We start from the raw sequence: 20,597 nt of genomic DNA, 5'->3' as shown, positions 1-20,597 counted from the left end.
CTGTATTTGCACTGTGCTAGCAACAGGCCCAGATGATGGCTTAATACTTCAAAAAGCGGTGCCCTAAGCAGTTTCTTATTTTGTCTATATCAAAATTTGTGCCTGAAGAAGATAAGTGAGCACAAGTTTGGAGTGTACCCCAGTCAGATGCCAGGAGGAGACATAGGGGTCCTTTTATCAAGCCGTGCTAGTGGGGTTAGCGCGTCGGACATTTCATCAAGCGCTAACCCCCACGGCCGGCTAAAAAACTAAGGCCTGCTCAATGCAGGCGTTAGCGGCTAGCGCGGCAGGCGATTTATCGTGCGGTATTACGCACGTTAAACCCCTACCGCAGTTTGATAAAAGGACCCCATAGTGAATACAGGCTAGACATTTTGAGCTCTAGGGATCCACATCCTCTGTCTTAAGAGAAGAAAGGAGTCAACAGAAGCCCATGGATATCTTCCAACATCAACCTTTGGTGGAAAAAAGTTGGCATAGGGCCAGGGGTCTCTTTCTGGGCCTCAGGAGATATGGGGTAGCCAGCAAGGAGTGAGCCCCAGGAGAAGAGAAAGCAGCCACTGAAGAATGAAACATTTTTTAAATCATAACTACAACCTTTCATTGTTTCCCACTTATACATTTCTCATTTCAAGCACACACTGCTTTGTGTGAAGCCAAATTCAATTCCAAACACCTATCTTCTTTGCGTGGCTTCGTTTGCTTCACATTTGTCAAGAGATCTAAAATGATCAGAATACCATTATATGAGAGACATTTCCAGTTTAGTAATACTTATTATCGTTTTTAAAAGGAAGCAGCTCGCTCGCTCAATGGGTGCTTTCTAAGGTCCGTCTTCATTTTCTCAAACAAGAGCTTCACCAGATCCATTTTCCCCATGGAGATCATGGCTTTGGAGAGCTCCACAATTTCTGTTGTATGATTCCGACAGACAAGCTGGAGTTCCTGCTGAACGCGCTCAGTGGAGTACTTTTCCTCTGCTTTCTTGACCCACAGTTCCACTTCCTGGATCAGCAGCTCTGCTGTTATCTTCTTCTGGTTGAACAGTACGAGAAGGGTTTCCATCAGACACCGGAAGCTCTCTGTGTACGAGGAGCCTACGTTATCCAGTTCAATGGCTTGCTTGAAGCACTCGACTGCATTCTGCTCTTCATTTTTAATTCTGAGACACTTCCCCCTCAGCAGCTGTATCTCGGGCAACGTGTCACCAAGATCAAACTCCATGGCCTTGGCAAAGAATACTAGAGCATCATTTAACGCACTTTCATCCACTAGGAAGAGTTCTTGCATGGCATCCACACCCATGTAATAAGAGACCTTTAGAGACAAAGGATAAAGACATTATTTCAAACCCTGGTACAAGATTCAGATGTGCAGACATTAACATTTGTTTTACATCATAAAACAGAAGGAAGCATGGTGACATCAAAGTAACTCCCCAGAGAGATATAGCCATGTTTCCCATTGTATTGGGTGCTACAGGCTTGATTAACAGCAATTTCCAAGTACACTTTGATAACTTGCTTATACATTGATCAGGTCAAAATTGAGCCCATGGAAGTCAGTGGGTTGTTTTGTGTGTGTGTGTGGGGGGGGGGGGGGTGTGAACACTGCCAACTGCAGACTTTTCTATTCTCAGATATTCAACAGCAGGTCATACCTGGATACAGCTGCTGAAAATGCAGGTATTAGGTGGCTGCTGGGAGTTATCCCATCCTGACTATATCCAGTAGCCATCCCCAGAGAGATTCTGAGTTCATTTAGGATAGCCTTTTTTTTTCTGTATAGTGAAGTGTCTGGAGAACTGCAGACTGCCAAAGCACTGGAGAGTGTGGCGCAGTGGTTAACCCTTTCAGGACCAAGGGACATATTTGTCCCATAACTTTAAAATCCTATAAATTTTGATTGGGATAGTCTACAGTTCTAAATTTGATATGTACGGATTCCATAGGATACTGCCTTTATGTAAACAAACTGGTTCCGACATTCATTCATTAGCGTCGTTGCTAGATTGACGAGAAGATTCACTTGCCACACTGTCCATAAGCCAGAAGTGTGATTTTTTAAATAAAAATAATGATATTTCACAAAAAAAATCAATTTTTTGGCATCTGCAAGCCCTTTTTACCATAAAAATGTCGTCAAAACCACAAAAATTGGCCTACGATCCTTATGGTCCTGAAAGGGTTAAGGCTATAGCCTCAGCACCCTGGGGTTGTGGGTTCAAATCTACACTGCACCTTGTGACCCTGGGCAAGTCACTTAATCCCCCCATTGCCCCAGGTACACTAGATAGATTGTGAGCCCACCAGGACAGACAGGGAAAAATGCTCAAGTACCTGAATAAATTCATGTAAACCGTTTTGAGCTCTCCTGGGAGAACGGTATAGAAAATTGAATAAATAAAAAATAAACACTGCATGGATAGCACAGAGGGGGCCTCCCTGGATTTTCAGTGGAGTCTCTGGGTAGGTGCCACCGAAAATCTAGGTTAGACCTAGTGAGTGGGATTTTTCAGGATGGGACAGGTGCCACCAATACCTGGATTAGTCCTGCGGAATATTGCCCCCCGTTATATCTTATGAACTCCAGAAGGAAGCTCTCTTGGTCATGATGCAAGTATTTTGGTGAATTTTAGCAGTAAATCTGAGAGACTGAGATCGTACTCCACCTACCCTGGCTTAGGAGCAAGATTCATTACTGAATCTTAGGAGCAAGATACATTACCAGGACCTGGTATTCAGCGGCGTTTCATTGTGGGTCGCTGCTGTCTTGACAACTTGACAAGAACATCTTTAAGCTAAGTCGGTTTTTTATTTTTGTTTGTGGGAGCTGGTTGGGGAGGTTCTTAGAGTGGCTTCTTAATTGACCTCACTTGTGTTCACTTGTTGGTTGGTGATTCATTTTTCACAATTTTGATTTATCACACACAAGGAGGTACCCTATGATGGTGTGTGGGCAGGGGCTTGTTGGTCCCTGCCCTGTTATGTGAAGCGCTGGAGTATATCTCCCCTCGCTGCCCAATCACACTGAGGGTACTCCATTTAAATTATATTTATTGTATCCACGTTATTTAGCGTTGTGTTCACAGTTTTTTTGGTCATTCAGTCGCCACTCTTAGAACCTTGTGATCTATTCTGCCTCTTGGTGGGTTTCGCCCTTGAGAGAAAGACATTGTATAGCATTTCCCTTTTAATATCTTTGATTTTCAGTGGTCCCTAAAGTGCCTAGCTATGCAGTGTGAGCAGGGACCTGTGCTTAGCCTCAGAGGAGAGGAAAGTCAGCAGAAGATTTGGAGAGGAAATAAATGTACCCATTATTCCAGTCCTCGTGCTGTCCCTTTCCTAATACAGCGCAGTCCTTGATACGTTTCTTTCCTGTTGCAGGGATGATGTTCCACATTCAGGAACCATATGGGAGAGCCTTTTACCAATCAGGGGTCCCCTGATTGGTAAAAGGGTTTGCATATGATAATTTTTTGTCACAAATAAATCTAGCCTACGTCTTGTACAGATCTGCAGTTTTGTCTTGTTTGCTCTTGGTTGTTTTTTTACTGCAGTTTAGGTTGGAACTTTTCTTTTTGTTTTGTTACCATATGGGAGAGGTCTGGGGCTCCCAAAACAGGAATAGCTGATGACATCCATGAGTTGAAACAGCATATGCAAATCTCTCTCATGAATATTCATTATGGATATGCAGAAAACCTTAGCTGGGGTGTCTCCAGGGTAAACAAAGGAGCAGAGAAGACTAGACCTTCAAACTGAAGCTATAATTCCACCAATAGGAAGTAGAAGAAGAAAATGGGCCTGACATGGACCATGTTTCAGCTATAAAGCCTGCATCAGGAGTCCTGAGGGTATCCACTCAACAATTAGACAATAAAAATAAGCTAATATAGCAATCTAATTCAAGGAAAGCTCACATCCAAAAGTGTCTGGCTTTCAAACGCTTTTGGATGTCAGCCACATCCAAAAGTAGCAGGAACCACTATTACCATCAGAAATTTTTCCAGATGTCCACTCTTAAAGTGAGGGGATGTCTCTTACCTGGCCCATATCTAAGTATGTCTTCAGGCAGGGGCACACGTTTAAGATGTACTCCAGGTCAGACTTGGCACTGATGAGATGTTTTCTGTCTGCAAGTCCTCCAAGTCCCACCTTTGAACGCTCCAGGTCTCGAATGTATATTTTTGTATAAATCTAAAGAAGAGGGGACACTTTAAGGGGAGGATTTTGTATAGGTCACCTAAAGTTAGGCCTCAGGATGATCTGCACTGGAGGCCTAAGCGCAAATTCTATAAAGGTCATTTTGCACAAAATGGTACTTATAGAATTCTAGCACAGTATGCATTTTCATGCCCCACTTTGGCCTTGAGCATTTACACCTGCCAAAGGTTGATTTTCTCAGAGAATAGAAATGTAAGTAGTGGAGTGCCTCCACTAATTACATTTTTATCCTCTGACAACTACTCAGGGATCTGTGCTGGGGCCAATCCTATTCAACATACTTGTGAGCGACATTGCTGAAGGGTGGTAGGAAAAGTTGGCCTTTTTGTGGATGACACCAAGATTTGCAACAGAGTGGACTTCCCAGTGGGTGTGGACAATATGAAAAGGGATCTACAAAAATTAGAAGAATGGTCTAATGGTTGGCAGTTGAGATTTAATGTGAAGAAGTGTAAAGTGATGCACTTGGGGGTGCAGAAATCCAAGAGAACAGTATGTGCTACAAAGTGAGAGACTGACATGCATGGATCAAGAGAGACCTTGGGGTGATGGTGTCTGAAGATCTCAAGGGGGCAAAACAATGTAGTAAGGTGGCGATGTTGCCTGAAGAATGCTAGGCTGCATAGAGAGGATTAACTAGCAGAAGAAAGAAGGTGTTGATGCCCCTGAACAAGTTATTAGTCCCCACTTGGAGTACTGTGTCCAGTTTTGGAGGCGGTATCTCTACAAGGGTGTAAAAAGACTTGAAGTGGTTCAGAGGAAGACAACAAAAATGGTACAGACTTTCTGCCATAAGACATATGAGAAACGGCGGGAGGACTTGAATATGTATACGTTAGGGGAAAAGAAGAGAGAGAGGCGATACAATACAGACCTTTTAAGTACCGTATTTTTTGCTCCATAAGACACACTTTTTCCCCCCAAAAAAGTGGGTGGAAATAAGGGTGCGTCATATGGAGAGAATACCCCCCATTTAATTTACAGAGTGTCTCGTGCCTCACTGCCCACCACTCTCGATAATAGGCTGTCACTCTTTGCACCGTCTCTTTCTGTCAGAGGTAATCAGCGTCTTCAAAAATGTCAACAAGCCCTGTGACGTCACACCACCCGGCCTCTGACTCGCAGCCCCCTTCCTCACCTCAGGGCGCACGCGCAAACTCCTCAACTCAGTCTACTATGTCTTCCCGCCTTCTTGCGTGAACCCCCCTCCCCAGGGCAATGCCCACGTTGCTTCCTCACCCAGACACACCACTCGTTAGCTGCCCGTCTCTCCTTCACTCCCCCCCCTACGCCCTTTGCAACAAAAGATGCAAGGGCTAGAAGAAGATTGCGCTGGTGTGTTTTGAGACGAAAAGGGAAGGATCAGGCTATGATTGGTGGTGCTGGTGTTTTTCCTTTCCATGCCACTGCAGTACTTCCTCCAAACCAGGCTACTACAATGCTCACCAATAGTTGGCCGGAGCATCACCAGGTATCCATAGGTCTAGGGTGTACCAAAAGTAAAGACAGACTGGGGGGTCTCCATAAATTGCCAGCCCAAGAGGCCCTTGGGAGTTGTAGTTCAGGGGGCCCTGCCTGCCTGCCATGTCCATGCCTGCCCTATGCCTTGACCCTACCTGCCTGCTAGCCACTAGGCCTGCCTGCCCTGTGCCCTGTCACGGCCTACCACTAGACCACCAGAAGGGGGACAGGGGACAGAGCATGGCAGGAAGGGGGGATAGAGTGCAGAGCTTGGCAAGGAGTGTGGGCTTGGGTGCAGAGCCTGGCTTGGAGAATTTGGTTCAGAATGGTTTTTTTCTTGTTTTCTTCCTCTAAATTTAGGGTGCGTCTTATGGAGCAAAAAATACGGTAATTGAAAGGTATTAATATTCAAACAAATCTCAGAGACATAGAGGTAGTAGAACTAGAGAACATATATGGAGGGTTGCAGGAAGGTAGACTCAGGATTACTGTTAGGAAATACTTTTTCACAGAGGGTGGTGGATACATGGAACACCCTTCCGAAAGAAGTGGTAGATTCTAAAACTGAACAAATTAAAAAATGCGTGGGATAGACACTGGAGATGCTTAAATAAAAAGAAGATGAAAATGCAACATGTTTGCTGAGGTGTTACCTTGGGCAAGAATACTGGCAACTGATGCCATTGCAGACCATACTTGAATGGTCTGTCCCACAAATGGCAAGAGACAAGGAATGGCCAACTCTAGCATGGGGGAATGGAGATTTGTACGGTCTATGTCCCGCACGTGGTGAGAAACAAAGAAGAGTGTCCAAATCCAGCATGGGAGAATGAAGGCTTGTACGGATTATGTCCTGCAGTGTGTTGATCATTTTATTGTCACATATTGTCAGCAATACACCATATATCATCCTCATCATTTGGCTGACTGTATGGTTGGCATGGTGGTGACTTCACAATCAGTATTTAAACATGGGTGACCTGGGCCTACACAAAGTGGTGGGCAAGGCTCTGGTCACCTTGTTGGGCAGACTGGATGGTTCATGAGGGTCTTTTTCTGCCGTCATTTACTATGTTACTGTGAACGAGATACGCCCAACTACCGTCAGTTAGGCACAGAAATAGAAATATTCTATAACTCTGCGCCTAAATCTTGAGTTGATGTGAGCAAAAATTTTCCGTTACATTACAAATTAAGAATTACAAGCATAAATTTAAAAAATGGAAAATAAGATGATTTTTATTGAAAGAACTTAAAGTATTTTTTTTCAGTTAGCTCTCAGAAGCCAACACCTCCTTTTCCAGGTCAAGAGAGTAAGCTGTCCTGACCTGAGAAAGGAGGTTTTGATCTCTGATGGTCAAAAATGTATTAAAATTAGTTCACTGAAAATATATCATCTTAATTCTATTTATGTATATTTATTAACCTTTGTAAACACGGGTACCACACTACTTTATCCTAAATTAAAAATAAAAATCTGTTTCTACCTTTTTGTTCTAGCCATTCACTGGTTTCTGCTTTCCTCCATCTTAAGTCTCCAGGATTTTTCTCTCCTCCTTTTCAACTTTCTTCGATTTATTTTTCTGCCTCTATGTCCAGATTTAACTCATTCTTCAAGTTCCCTCTTTTTTATGGTCTACCGGCAGTTTTCCATCTCTTTTCACTCTGGCTCTCCTCTTTTATTTCCCTTTATTCCCAATCTTTCACTAACTCTGCCTTCTTTCTCTCCCCCTTCTATACAGTGTTTGCCCTCTATATCCGCTCTTTCTTTCCCCTTCCATCATTATCTCCCGCCTTTCTGTCTCTCTCCCCCCCAAAAAATAATCTGCTCATTTCTCTCCCCTCTTCCATCCAGCATCTACCCCCTTCTACCCAACATCCAGCATTTCTCTCCCCTCTTCCATCAGCATCTATACAGCATCTGTCTCTGCTCCCCTTTTCCATCCAGCGTCTCTACACACTCTTTCCCCTTCCATCAATATCTCCCTCCTCTGTCCTCTTCTATCCAGGCTTCAGTCTCCTTCCTCCTATACAGCTTATTCCTCCCTCCCCTTTCCATCCAGCATCTCCCCTCTTTCATACTCCCTTCAATATTTCCATCCCATTTGTATCTCTCCCATACAATATCTGCTCCTTCTCCCCCTCACCTTCCATCCACATTTCACCTTTCACTTCTCCATTCCATCCTCTCTGAACCCCCCCACCAACATCTGCCCTCTCTCTCCCCTGTTCTGTCTTTCCACTTCTATACTAAACCTACCCCCTCTCTCTCCCCCATCCCAAACCCCATCCCAGCAGCAAACAGAAACAAATCAGCTACAGGATCTTCCCATACATATCTATGGCTGCTGGCTTTGCCCTGGAAGAAGTGGCATCGAAGAGGGCGGGCTGGCAGCCACGGGTATGTATGGGAAGGACCCGCAGCCGGTTTATTCCCGTTTGCCGCTACTGCTTTGGGAAAGCAACAGCAGCAGTAGCAAATGGTGAGAGAGTGGCAAGTGAGGGAGGTATTGGTCCAGACCCCATTGGCTGCACGGTCGGGCTAAATGTCTATGTAGTCTCTCTATATTTGACTGAAGTACATTGACCTATTGAAGTTCATGTTGAATTTAAAATGATAATGATGGTATTTAAGTTAATAAAGGGTGTTAGCCAATTAATAGTTCTAGTCGTTGTTTCTCAAAAAAAAGATATAACGGAATTAGAAAATGTACTAAGGTCGACAAAAATGATAAAAGAGATGGGATGACTTCCCTATTAGGAAAGACTAAAGCGGCTAGGGCTCTTCAGCTTGGAGAAGAGACAGCTCAGGGGTGATATGATAAAGGTCTATAAAAGAAAAGTGGAGTGGAAAAGGTAGATGTGAATCACTTGTTCACTCCAAAAATACTAGGACTAGAGGGCATGCGATGAAGTACTAAGTAGTAGATTTAAAACAAACTGGAGAAAATATTTCTTCACACATGTAATTAAACTATGGAATTCGTTGCCGGAGAATGAGGTGAAAGCAGTTAGCTTAGCAGGGTTTTTAAAAGATTTGGATACTTTCCTAAAAGAAAAGTCCATAGGTCATTATTGAGATGGCTTGGGAAAATCCACTGCTTATTCCTAGGATAAGCAACTTAAAATCTGTTTTACTACTTAGGATCTAGCTAGGTACTTGGGACCTGGGATGGCCACTGTTGGAAACAGGATACTGGGCTTGATGGATTTTCAGTCTGTCCCAGTATGGCAACTCCTATGTGCTTATTTGCCTTAGCTTTTGCAACCTTATAGTTCAAATCATTCTATTTGTTCTTGCCACCTAAATACCTTTCTGCTCCCATCTGTGAAGCAGGTAGGTAAATGTATTACCCACAAAAGCCTTCTCAGTCTTTGCAATTTTCTGCTCTATTGTCTTTATGCAAGGAAGTTAATTTGCATTTATTTTCTTAAGCATTGCGATTTATTGATTATGATTGCAGTTTTTAAGGATATTAGGGGGTGACTGGGGGTCTAAAACTCTATTATATGCATGCAATTTTAGTGTTTTGGTTTTAATGCTTTGTTTTTAGATGATGTATGTATGTGTAGGTATTTCAGAATAGTTAAAAATAAATAAGGAAAAGGATTTACCTTTGCTCGTGTGCAATACGCCTGCCAATTGAGTTCAGGGTCTTGGAGAACGTCCAATGCCATATTACAGGTTCCAATAGCCATTTCTTGTTTCCCAAGGAAGTGAAAGATCTTGGCCAATCGATTTAGTATCAGGGGATCGTCTTTTGCTGTGTCTATCGCCTGTTTCTCCCAAGGAAACAGTCAAAAACAACCACAGTACATATTAATGTATAGATGATGCAAATTTAACTCTACACCTACATATGTCACTCTCCACTTTGCTTTAAGAATGTGTAAGCTGGATTTGAATTTCAAACATGTGTCATACATTAAGCCAACCCTCTCCTGAAGGCACCCCTCGCTTGTAGACTTTTCAGAATCGCTACAATGAATATGCATGAATTTGTGCATGGAAATCTCTCATTGTGCTAACCCTGAACACCTAGGAGAGGGTAGGAAAACACTAGATTAAAGGTAGATCATCACCATAGGAACAAAGTAGATGATGGCAGATAAAAACCAATTAGCCCAGTCTACTTAGTTATCTCTGTCTACACTAGTGATTCCCAACCCTGTCCTGGAGGACCACCAGCCAGTCAGGTTTTCAGGATAACCCTAGTGACTATGCATGAGAGAGATTTACATATAACGGAGGTGACAGGCATGCAAATCTGCCCCATGCATATTCATTAGGGCTATCCTAAAAACCTGACTGGCTGGTGGTCCCCTAGGATAGGGTTGGGAACCAATGCTCTACACTGCATGAATATATCCCAACTGTGAGCCACAGAAGCCTGTAGGATATTGCTTCTCATCCAAGTCCTTATTCTGCTGTCATCCTTATTCTGGGGTAGATAGGCATACAAACTTCCATTCTATCCAGTATCCAACACCCTCTCTTTCCCTGGTTTTGTCACCAAACTCTGCAATAATCTAAACTACCAAAAGTAGTGAGGTTACTATCCAGAATCTTATGAGGGTATTTTATGAACATCCAGCTTCCTGTGCCCTGGTGACCTTCCTGGATGGTACCCAACCACCAACAGCTTTCTAGCAACAATCCGGTTGGTTTTTGAGGTTATATTAGAGTTGTCTGAACTATCTGCTCGATGCACTAAAGTCAGTGATCGTTGCTAAATCTGTTGTGACAGATTTAGCGACGATTGCTTTTACCGACCCAGTTCACAAAACGGCTCACCGCATGTTTTTCCCCTCAGTCGCCCATTTTCTGATCCTGCCATGCAAATTAGCTAAAAAACCCTTGCAAAGTAGTCACTAACATCACTTGGGTATGCAAAAAAAAACCCAACAAAAAACAGGGGTTTTAGGAATCAGAAAAAAAATACATACCCGTGGATGCCACTTCTATTTTTTTTTTCCAATGGCACAGATATTTTGCGTTTATTACACACACAAAATATCTGTCCCATTTTTTAAAAATGAAAAAAAGCTGCCCACCACTGATGACGGCCCTCCTTGACAACCCCTGACAAAAGCGGCACCAGGAATCCTCCATTAAAAAAAAAAAAAAAAAAAGGTTTCCTGCTCTGAACAGCTGAGTGATAGGTTGGCTGCTTTCGGGGCTTCCCCTGCCTCTCTGCTGCTTGGGCTTCCCTTTGCTGGCTTTGAACATGTATGAGAGTCGCGCTCACACCGATCAATCGTGCGAGAGAGATGGGAATTACGACGAATCTCTGTGCAAATCATTTGCATGCAATCTTTTTGGTACATCAATCGCTCTTCCACAATCAGCCAGAGAATCGGCCAACAGCGATCCATTCGATATTAGCGATTATATTTAGTGCATCCAGGCCTATGACCTCAGATCTCTTACATTTCCAAACACACAAATTGCCCAGTGGGCTCATACATAATCCAATTACTGGATATGTTCCCTATTTATAGCACATTGTCTACAAACCAACTTGGGGTAGGTAGATTCTCTGAGTGTTATAATCAATAATACAGAAGATTTACATTGATCAGATGAGGTTCTAGCTTTGTTGCAGAAAGAAGTGTCACAAAAAGGGGTCTCTGTAATACAGCTTCTACTAAACATAGAAATGACAAGAAGTACCGTGCCAAAGCAGACCAAGGGATCGGTGCTTGAATAGCCGCAGTCATGGATGCCCATGGGAGTGGTGGAAAAGGTGTCTTTTCGTTCCAGCAGCATGCCAACATAACACCAGGCCAAAGCTAAAGGGGGCAACAGAATTAATGGGAGATTAGTCGAGAACAAAACCATTTTTGCACTAAGAAAACCATTAGGAAGATGGGGGTTGTCCAGAATACAGCAGTTCGTCTGATCTATAACTTGAAGAAATCTGAGCATATAACACCTTGGCCTCCTTTTACGAAACTGCGATAGCAGTTTCTAGTGTGGGGAGCTGCGCTGAATGGCCCACGCTGCTCCCGACACTCATTGAGTTCCTATGAGCGTGGGGAGCAGCGCGGTTCCCCGTGCTAGAAACTGCTATCGCAGTTTCGTAAAAGAGGGGGCTTGTCTTAGGAAGTTGCATTGGCTTCCTGTTGAAGCGAGAATACTTTTAAAATTTGCTTGTATCAGTTGTAAAACTATCTGGAAATGCACCACGTTACATGTTGAAACATTTCAGACTTTGGTAATGAATGCCGTACACGTGGTTATTCTTTTTTTTTCTCTTTTCCGTCCTTAAAAGGATGCATGTATAAAAGATTTCTTGAAAGAACTCTTATCTTCTCAAGCTGGCAAATGGAGTAAATCGTCAAGTGGTTTGATTGTGGCTTCTAATTCCTACCAAAGTTTTAGGAAAAACTTGTTAAAACATATCTTTTTGATAAATTTGCCTGATGATATCACAAATTTTAATGCTATTGTTGTACTGTTGCTGTTTTTGTTCAGCTTTTCATTATTGTTAACTGCATAGAACTGAGAGGTAGTGCGGCATAAAAATAAAATGTATTATTATTATTTATCCATCTTGCAGCCAAACAAGGAGGCCAAGGCAAATAGCTATTTGGGCAAGTTGATGAATGGCAATATTTGCCATTTATAGTTGTACAGGAGGAGTGATTAGGATAAAAATGGGTATTCTTTGAAATATTTTGGGTCTAGTCCACTCCAAGCTACAGAACTAATAAATTGGTTGGGTTGTTTTTTTGTTTTGTTTTTTTAATAAATCTTTATTGATTTTCATAACTTCAACAATGCAATACAACAAATGCAACGTACAATGATACAATAAAAGCACATTTTAACATGCTCATAATCAACCTTTTTTACCCACCCAATAATCATTCAATAGAACATAAATACACATATTACCATAAAAACTTTTCCCTATTTTAGATAATGATATCTTCCCACCCACCTCAAATATAAAAACTCAAAAATCAGATTATGACATAAATATCCCTCCCACACCCTACACTGGATATGTACCAAAATAAACAAAAACCTGAATCACAGTAATCACTTACTTATTATCAACTATAATGAGGTAACATAAGATGTCATTGGGCCCCATATCAATTTTTGTATATTACCATGCCCCACATTCTCAGCATTTATTCTTTCAAGTCTATAACTAAAGCAAAGACTTGCCCACTAGAGTGAAAAACAAATAAATAGTAACATATGGCCTCTTTTACAAAGCTGCGCTAGCGGCCCTGAAGTCCATAGAGATTTAAAGGGCTTCGGGGCCGTTGTAGTGCGGCTTTGTAAAAGTGGTCATTAGTATCATAGTAAATGACGGCAGATAAAGATCTGAATGGTCCATTCAGTCTGCCCAAACATACACTCTATAAATTAATGATTTAAAAATTATTCTTTTTCTTAGATATTTCTGGGCCAGAAACCCAGAGCTCTGTCTGGTACTGTACTTAAGAACATAAGAAGTTGCCTCCGCTGGGTCAGACCAGAGGTCCATCGCACCCAGCAGTCCGCTCCCGCGGCGGCCAATCAGGTCCATGACCTATAAGGTGATCCTTGTCTAAAACCCTTTATTCCCCTTTATGCTTCTATTTATACCCTTTCATAATCCCATCTCTACCTCTATCTGTATCCCTCAATCCCCGCATCCTTCAGGAATTTATCCAATCCTTCTTTAAAATCCTGTAGTGTACTCTGTCCTATCACAACCTCCGGAAGCGCATTCCAGGTGCCCACCACCCTCTGAGTGAAAAATAACTTCCTAGCATTGGTTCTAAACCTGTCCCCTTTCAATTTTTCTGAGTGCCCTCTTGTTCTTGTGGTTCCCAATAGGCTGAAGAATCTGTCCCTCTCTACCTTCTCTATGCCTTTCAGGATCTTGAAAGTCTCTATCATGTCTCCTCTGAGTCTCCGCTTTTCCAGGGAGAAAAGCCCCAGCCATACCTTTTATCATTTTCGTTGCTCTTCTCTGGACCCTCTCAAGTATCGCCATGTCCTTCTTAAGGTACGGTGACCAATATTGGACACAGTACTCCAGATGCGGGCGCACCATCGCACGATACAGTGGCATGATGACGTCCTTCGTTCTGGTTGTAATACCCTTCTTAATAATACCCAACATTCCATCTACTGGAGTCTCCGTCGAAGCTCACTCCACCCCATCTAAACCACCCCAGCCCAATTGCTTTGTTACTATGCTAGACATGCCCCCTCAAAAAGAATTTAAACTATTTATCTGGTAATCCTAAACAGGATCATGGCTTCCATCTTCTCTCCTATCCTGTCTTTCTCCATGTATGGTTGGGCAGACTGGATGGACCACTTGGGTCTTTATCTGCCATCATTTACTATGTTATTATTTCTTAGCATGTGGTTAGCACACACACATTTGGCAGTGTAAGGTGGTCCTTGTGTCCAAGGGCCTCTACAGGCATCCCAGTACCCCAAAGACACACACATCCATCGTATCACACACATCTGAGGATAGAAAATAACCATAACCTTACTCTGAAAAACCTAATTTTTCAGAAGCTCTAAATATCCCAGAGAACACAGAATACACAGAGAACAATGTGTCGCATCAAAAATGTACAAATAAAAGAAATCTAATATGTGAGTCACAGGTGGCAGAATCGCCACAGATCATAGCTAGAAGAGTCATATTTGCAAAAGTAATGGATAAAAAAGTGGGTACAAAGTAAAATATATCTGATGATGTCCCCAAAAATCTAACCCACAGCAAGGCACTATTATGCTGTGCCCACTCTAACACAGTAAAAGAAGGAGGAAGGGAGAAAATATGACGGGAAGAGAGACATACTCTTACATCAGTCTTAGTAGAAGCAGGTAAAGGTATTCAGCTGAATGATACTCACTGCCCTAAAAGAGAAATGGCAGGCAGTGGCCTAGGTCCATACATTCTGAGAACGAGAAGTCTCACCATTCACATACATTCACTGGGGAGTTCGGTTAGCCTTGCTGGGAGACAAATTCCCTGCTGAGACCAACTGAAACTTCCCCCCAAGTCTGGGCACTGGCTATGATTTTTATACATTTTCTTCTCCTATTGGTTGCTATGGAAGATGGCAATTATCCCTTGGTGTCAGTCATAAAGGTTCTCTGAGTTTCCTGTGACAGTATTTCTGGCAATAAATGAATACCCTTTCTGATTTTGTTGGGGGTATAAACATGCACATAGTTTTCCCGGCTAAGAGATAATGGGTGCCTCTAATTTGTAGGGGCCATGCACAAAATAAACCCAGATGAGGTATTAGGATGTCTATAATTCTGAGGCCTATGGCTCATAACCTAATTTACTTCTTTCATGGGAAAGGAGGCATCCCAGGTGTTATTTACTGCTTTACAGCTAGGGAAAAAACACACATAGATACCAGATGGATAGGAAAGACAAGGCCTGATCAGAGGGCAAATGGCCTATGCTAAGAAAGCCTCAGAGGGTCCATTCATTGTCCTTAATAGATGAGAAACACACAGAGAAACTAAATAGAAGGTAGTTACAGGAGAGTTCAAAGCACATGAAAATTCAGGCCTTTTGTATCCCTTTGTCTTGTAAAACCAGGCAAAATGTGATGTGCAGAATTTCAAAGAATATTCTCCATTCAGCCCTTTAAAATTTTCATTCTCTATGCTTGCCACACCAGTATTTCAGCTTGCCAGGCCTAGTGCATGTGTCAGAAATGTCAAAAAAAATTAAAAGCTGTATGTACTGTTATTAAGCTCCAGGCACTAACAGCAGTTACTGCAGGTTGTACGAGCATGTTCTCTGGCGTGCCATTTTAAGCTGTCCTAGGCATACGTCAGTGCCTAGAGCAGCTTAGTAAAAGGGCCCCTTAATTAAGTGTTCACAAAATAATTGCCTTCTTTGGTTTTTGAGACCACTTCACTTGCCTTCTATCTCCATAAGCATGCAGTGAGAAAAACCATTAACCCCCACACCCACCTACATTCCAAAAGAGTGGCATCACTCAGTGACTTGCATGTGTAAGACCCGGCCTTTACACTTCTGATTCTCCAACCTATGTATGTAAGAACCAGCATTAAGCTAAATATTTTATGCAAGGGAAAAATAGTATGCCATTCCGTTCACCTTTCCCCTGCAAGATAGTTTAAATAGACAGTAGCACTCCTTCTGTTTCTAGATAGAATACTGTTAAAGTTGTGGGGTTTTTTTTAGGACCATCAGAAGTCTTGCTCCAGTTATAATTTATATCTGTGAGCATCTGCCATAATTCAGATACTTGTAAATGACAGGGGCCTACGTATACTAACTAGTTTCAATTGTGCAGCACTCAATTATCACTAAAGGTCACCAGCTCATATTACTGTAATCTTTATAGATCTCAGTGGCAATTCGCACCACATGGGCTTTACTCAACTCATGTCTCTTCTTCCTCCTCACTTGGTTTTGATCTTCCTTTTGCTTTTTTATTGTTTATAAATCTTAACTTAAGACTAATATCCCAAAGGGTTTAAACTAGAACTAGGTTGGAATTTTCTATTGTGGAACTAGCACATTGATTGGCTCCCTCATGCCATGTGATCCTATTTAAATGTACCGCCATTTTGAAAACACAAATGATGGCGGAGTTCAGATGATTGTTGCCACTGTGTCTGTTTTTAAATGGATTTGGGATGGTTGATAACATTGTTTGTAAGGGCTTAACATGAGTTGACTTACTTTTTTTTTTTTTTATAGGACCACATCCTGAAGCAGCGCATAGAGAAACATGGTCCATGTTGGTAGCGGGCCCTTTACTGAGAAAAGTGCAGCATTGCTAATGTGAATGGAGGAAATATCCATCAAGAGTCACATTAGAGACATATTTAAAAACTGGATTATATAATTCAGCTACATTAAAAGTGAAAAAGGGAATATTTTAACCAAATTATTGAATCCTTCTTTTTTTTTTTCAACAAAGAAGCAGCGCCTACTTCACCCCTTTCAAAAAACCATCCCAAAATGTAATGAAATCTGAATCCAGTTTTCCTGCTGCAGATATGAGGCTTTTGTGCTTGAAATCACATCACTTTACCTCTGTAGTGGGAATGAGAGGATCTGATAGCTTCTCGGAGGAGGACCAGAGCTCTGTTAAAGGAAGGAACCCTCCTTTGCTCATCAGACCCTTTACTCATCAGTAATCCGTCCAACCTGTAAAGAAAAATGGAGTTGGAATCACCACCAGTGGGATACACAACACAAACAATCTTACAATTACACTATGTTACTGTGTAACACAAAGATCACACAGACACCACATAGACTACAGGATTTCAGTGCTGCAGGAAGGAGTGTGGTAATTGACAGTGTTGTAGTGATAGGCTTGCAAGCAAAAGCTGCCATGTGTATCTCTGTTTTCACAATCTTTCTATTATGGATGGAATAAACTGGCTACTTAAGGTTGTTGAGCCTCTTCCAGCAAGTTTCCAGGCTCAGATTACTTAAAGCTCTTTTAGTGCACGGTTATGTGTACAGTTTAGAATATTTTAATACCATGGCCAAAGGCGCAGTCTTTGTCTTTTGTATAGAAACAAGACTTGCTTGTTTTGTTCGGCATCCTGTTTGAAAAGCTCTAGTCTAGACCTTCCCATGAGATATCCAATCAACCAGCCAGCTCATATCCTGTAGAATTTCTTATCTACACCTGCTGCAGAGCTGGCATGAGGCCTACACAGACGAGGTGACTGCTTGTTGGCCGGACAGTTTAAAGAAATTCCTTGGACTCACTTGTTCCCTCCCCACCAGTGTACTTGCTCTGCCTCCAGTGTGCTGGACGCCAACCTCAACTCTACAGCAGGGCTTTCAACCCAGTCCGTGGGGCACACCAAGCCACTCAGGGTTTTAGGATATCTACAATGAATATTCATTCTTTTTTTAGCCTTACTGGGTCGGACCAATAGTCCATTAAGCCCATTAGCCCGTTCTCACGGTGGCCAATCCAGGTCACTAGTGCCTGGTCAAAACCCAAAGAGTAGCAACATTCCATGCTACCGATCCAGGGCAAGCAGAGGCTTCCCCCAAGTCTTAATAACAGACTATGGACTTTTCCTCCAGGAATTTGTCCAAACTTTTTTAAAACCAGCTACGCTATCCGCTTTTACCATAAAGTAGATTTACACGCATTGCTTCCTTGTTATGCAAATCTTTCTGCGGCTTAGCACCCTGAGGTTGTGGGTTCAAATCCTGTGTTGCTCCTTGTGACCCCGGGCAAGCCACTTAATCCCCCATTGTCCCAAGAACATCAGATAAACTATGAGTTTGCCGGGACAGATAGGGAAAATGATTGAGCACCTAATTGTAAACTGCTTAATACACCTTGTCCAAGAGGCATATCAAATCCCAATCCCTTTCCCTCATTGTGACTGTCCTGAAAATCCATGGCCCTGAAGTCTGAGTTGAGAATGACTGCTCCACAGGAGAAAGGCTTTGGGTATCTGGCATCCAGTTTGTGAGGGTCCTCACAATAACACAGTGGCTGATGGCAGATACAAGGGGGTGCTGAAAAGGTCTCAGCTCAGCCAGCCAACTTCCTAAATTCAGAGCATTATTTTGCCACTGTAGCTGAAAAGAGTGTTATCTTATTTCATTAAGTGCCAATTTGCAGAGATAAAATTATATGTTTTGACATTTTTTTTCAAATCATTGATTGAACCATATCCACGTCATTCTCTTCTTGGTTGGGCTGAGAATTTTCAGCACCCTCTTGTACTGTGAAGAGTCTCATTCATAGTAACCAGAGCTGAGATTGTGATGTCATAATGCCTCATTCCACCAATAAGAGCCAAACTCATCAGTGATGTCACAATGGCTTAATTGTCCTAAACTTGGCTCATTTTTATTACAATCGAAGGAGCGCTGAAAAGTTCTCAGTCCAACCAACCAACTTCCTAAATTCTGAGCATTATTTTGCCACTGTAGCTGAAAAGAGTGTTATCTTATTTCATTAAGTGCTAATTTGCAAAAACGAAATTCTATGTTTTGACATTTTTTTAGATCATTGGTTGAACCATATCCATGTCATTCTCTTCTTGGTGGGCTGAGAACTTTACAGCACCCCCTCATCAAGAGTCAACTTAAGGATATTAATACCAGACAGCAGTTTATATTTTCGGTGACCGCACCACAGACCTGGAATGCTCTTCCAATTTATTTACGAAATGAGCAGGATTTAGGAAAATTTAAAAGTAATCTAAAAACATTTCTTTTTAACGATGCTTTTAATACTTAATTCAATAATTTTTAAGGCCAGTAATTTTATTAGTTTATACCTTAGCGTTAAAATGTTTTCCCTATTGTGTTTTTCCTTTGTTTTGCTTTTCTTTAATCAATTGTATTTCAAAACCTTATCTTACCTTATGTAATGAGAATATGTATTAGTAATTTACCCAATGTTATTATTTATAGTCTGTACTGTTTGTTCCTTATTGAATGTATTTTAAAATGTTCATCGCTTAGAATTTGATTAAGCGATTAATCAAGAAAAATAATAAACTTGAAACTTGATCTCAGCAATATCCTTCCCTATCCAAGCCAGTTTTGTTGTGTTTCCGCACTGGTCCTCTACCATTCTGGGCAGATGAGCTACAGGGCTTGATGGACCATTGGTGTGACCCAGTAAGGCTATTCTTATGTTCTTATGTTTATTATATCAACGCCATGGTCCCTCTTCTTCTTATGTCTGTCACTCAGTTTCTCAGGTTTGTTCTACCAGCGCTCTCCATATCTCTCCCAAGCATACTGCGTGTTATGAATTTATTTTTACAAACACTGATGCATCTGCCATAAATAATAGTGACGGTGAAAGTTTCAGTTTCAGAATAGAGTCTGGTTCTTTCGTTATGTATTTCTCTTACGACACACCATAGGGTTCCCATGTAGCTATGCACTCGAGACGTGGTGTTTGGTCCAAGGCTGGATGGATTTCAAGTTCTGTTTACCATGTTTTGGTTTGCATAATAACCACATCAGAGCCGGAACCATGAAGCATCCTACCCTCTAGTGGGGATGTCACCCGTGTTCTCTATCAGGTTCTGCAACGGTGGGAAATTGGCTCCAGCCAAGCAGAAGTGCTAGTTGAGGCTATTGGTGATGGTTAAAGCTATTGCCCAACACGGAGCAAATGAGAAATCCGTCTGCAGAATTTCTACGGAATATCGGTTGTGCTCCATTTCCCTAGCCTAGAACTAGATCAGTAGATGAAATTACCGGTCAACATTGAGCTCCTACATTACCTGATATACAGGGTTGCCATAGTGAAACACCAACTTCTTTTTTCTTCTACAGGGATCTGAAATATTCAAAGGTTGCATGAATTAAAATAGAAAACACTGAGCTTTTCACATTGTTCATGAGCATTATTAGAACATGTCAATGACATTAATGTGAAATTAATTTAATTTGAGTATTTATATACCACTTGTAGCCTCACGTGATTTATATTCAGGTATTTAAGCATTTTTCCCTTTCTGTTCCAGTGGGCTCACATCTACCTAATATACCTGGGGCAATTGGGGGGATTAAGTGACTTGCCCAGGGTCACAAGGAGCAGCATGTGGTTTGAACCCACATCCTCAGGGTGCCGAGGCTGTAGCTCTAACCACTGTGCCTAATGACTGAAATCCGGGGGAACTGGCTTTAATTCCTACTGCAACTCTTTGTGACCCTCCATTGCCCCAAGTGCAAAAACACACACCTTATATTGTAAGTCCACTAGGGACAAAGAAAGTGTCTGCAAATAGGGCCAGATTCTACAATAATAATAATAATTTTGTATTATTATTATTATTTAGTTATCATTTTAATACATCCCATTTACAAAGATGTTAAAGGAAATACAAAAATATGAACTTAGTTAAAACGCTAAGGAACAAAAATTAACAATGAA

General features: G+C 41.8%; 1 protein-coding gene across 1 annotated transcript in view; it reads right to left on the bottom strand.

Annotated features, from left to right (window-relative positions):
* Positions 1-653: 653 nt before the first annotated feature.
* TTC22 (tetratricopeptide repeat domain 22) overlaps positions 654-20,597 on the bottom strand; it is a 39,420-nt gene continuing 19,476 nt past the window's right edge. Inside the window, exons 2-7 of the mRNA XM_033915482.1 lie at positions 19,945-20,000; positions 16,749-16,864; positions 11,362-11,480; positions 9,303-9,464; positions 4,047-4,199; positions 654-1,317 (exon numbers count right to left, since the gene is read on the bottom strand). Of these exons, the coding sequence (XP_033771373.1) occupies positions 787-1,317; positions 4,047-4,199; positions 9,303-9,464; positions 11,362-11,480; positions 16,749-16,864; positions 19,945-20,000 (1,137 nt within the window). The 3' untranslated portion in view covers positions 654-786. The remainder of the gene's footprint in view (positions 1,318-4,046; positions 4,200-9,302; positions 9,465-11,361; positions 11,481-16,748; positions 16,865-19,944; positions 20,001-20,597) is intronic.

Source organism: Geotrypetes seraphini, chromosome 12 (assembly GCF_902459505.1).
Source record: "Geotrypetes seraphini chromosome 12, aGeoSer1.1, whole genome shotgun sequence".
Lineage (NCBI taxonomy): Eukaryota > Metazoa > Chordata > Amphibia > Gymnophiona > Dermophiidae > Geotrypetes > Geotrypetes seraphini.
Note: the sequence above shows the minus strand (reverse complement) of the source record. Positions and strands in the feature narration are given on the sequence as shown.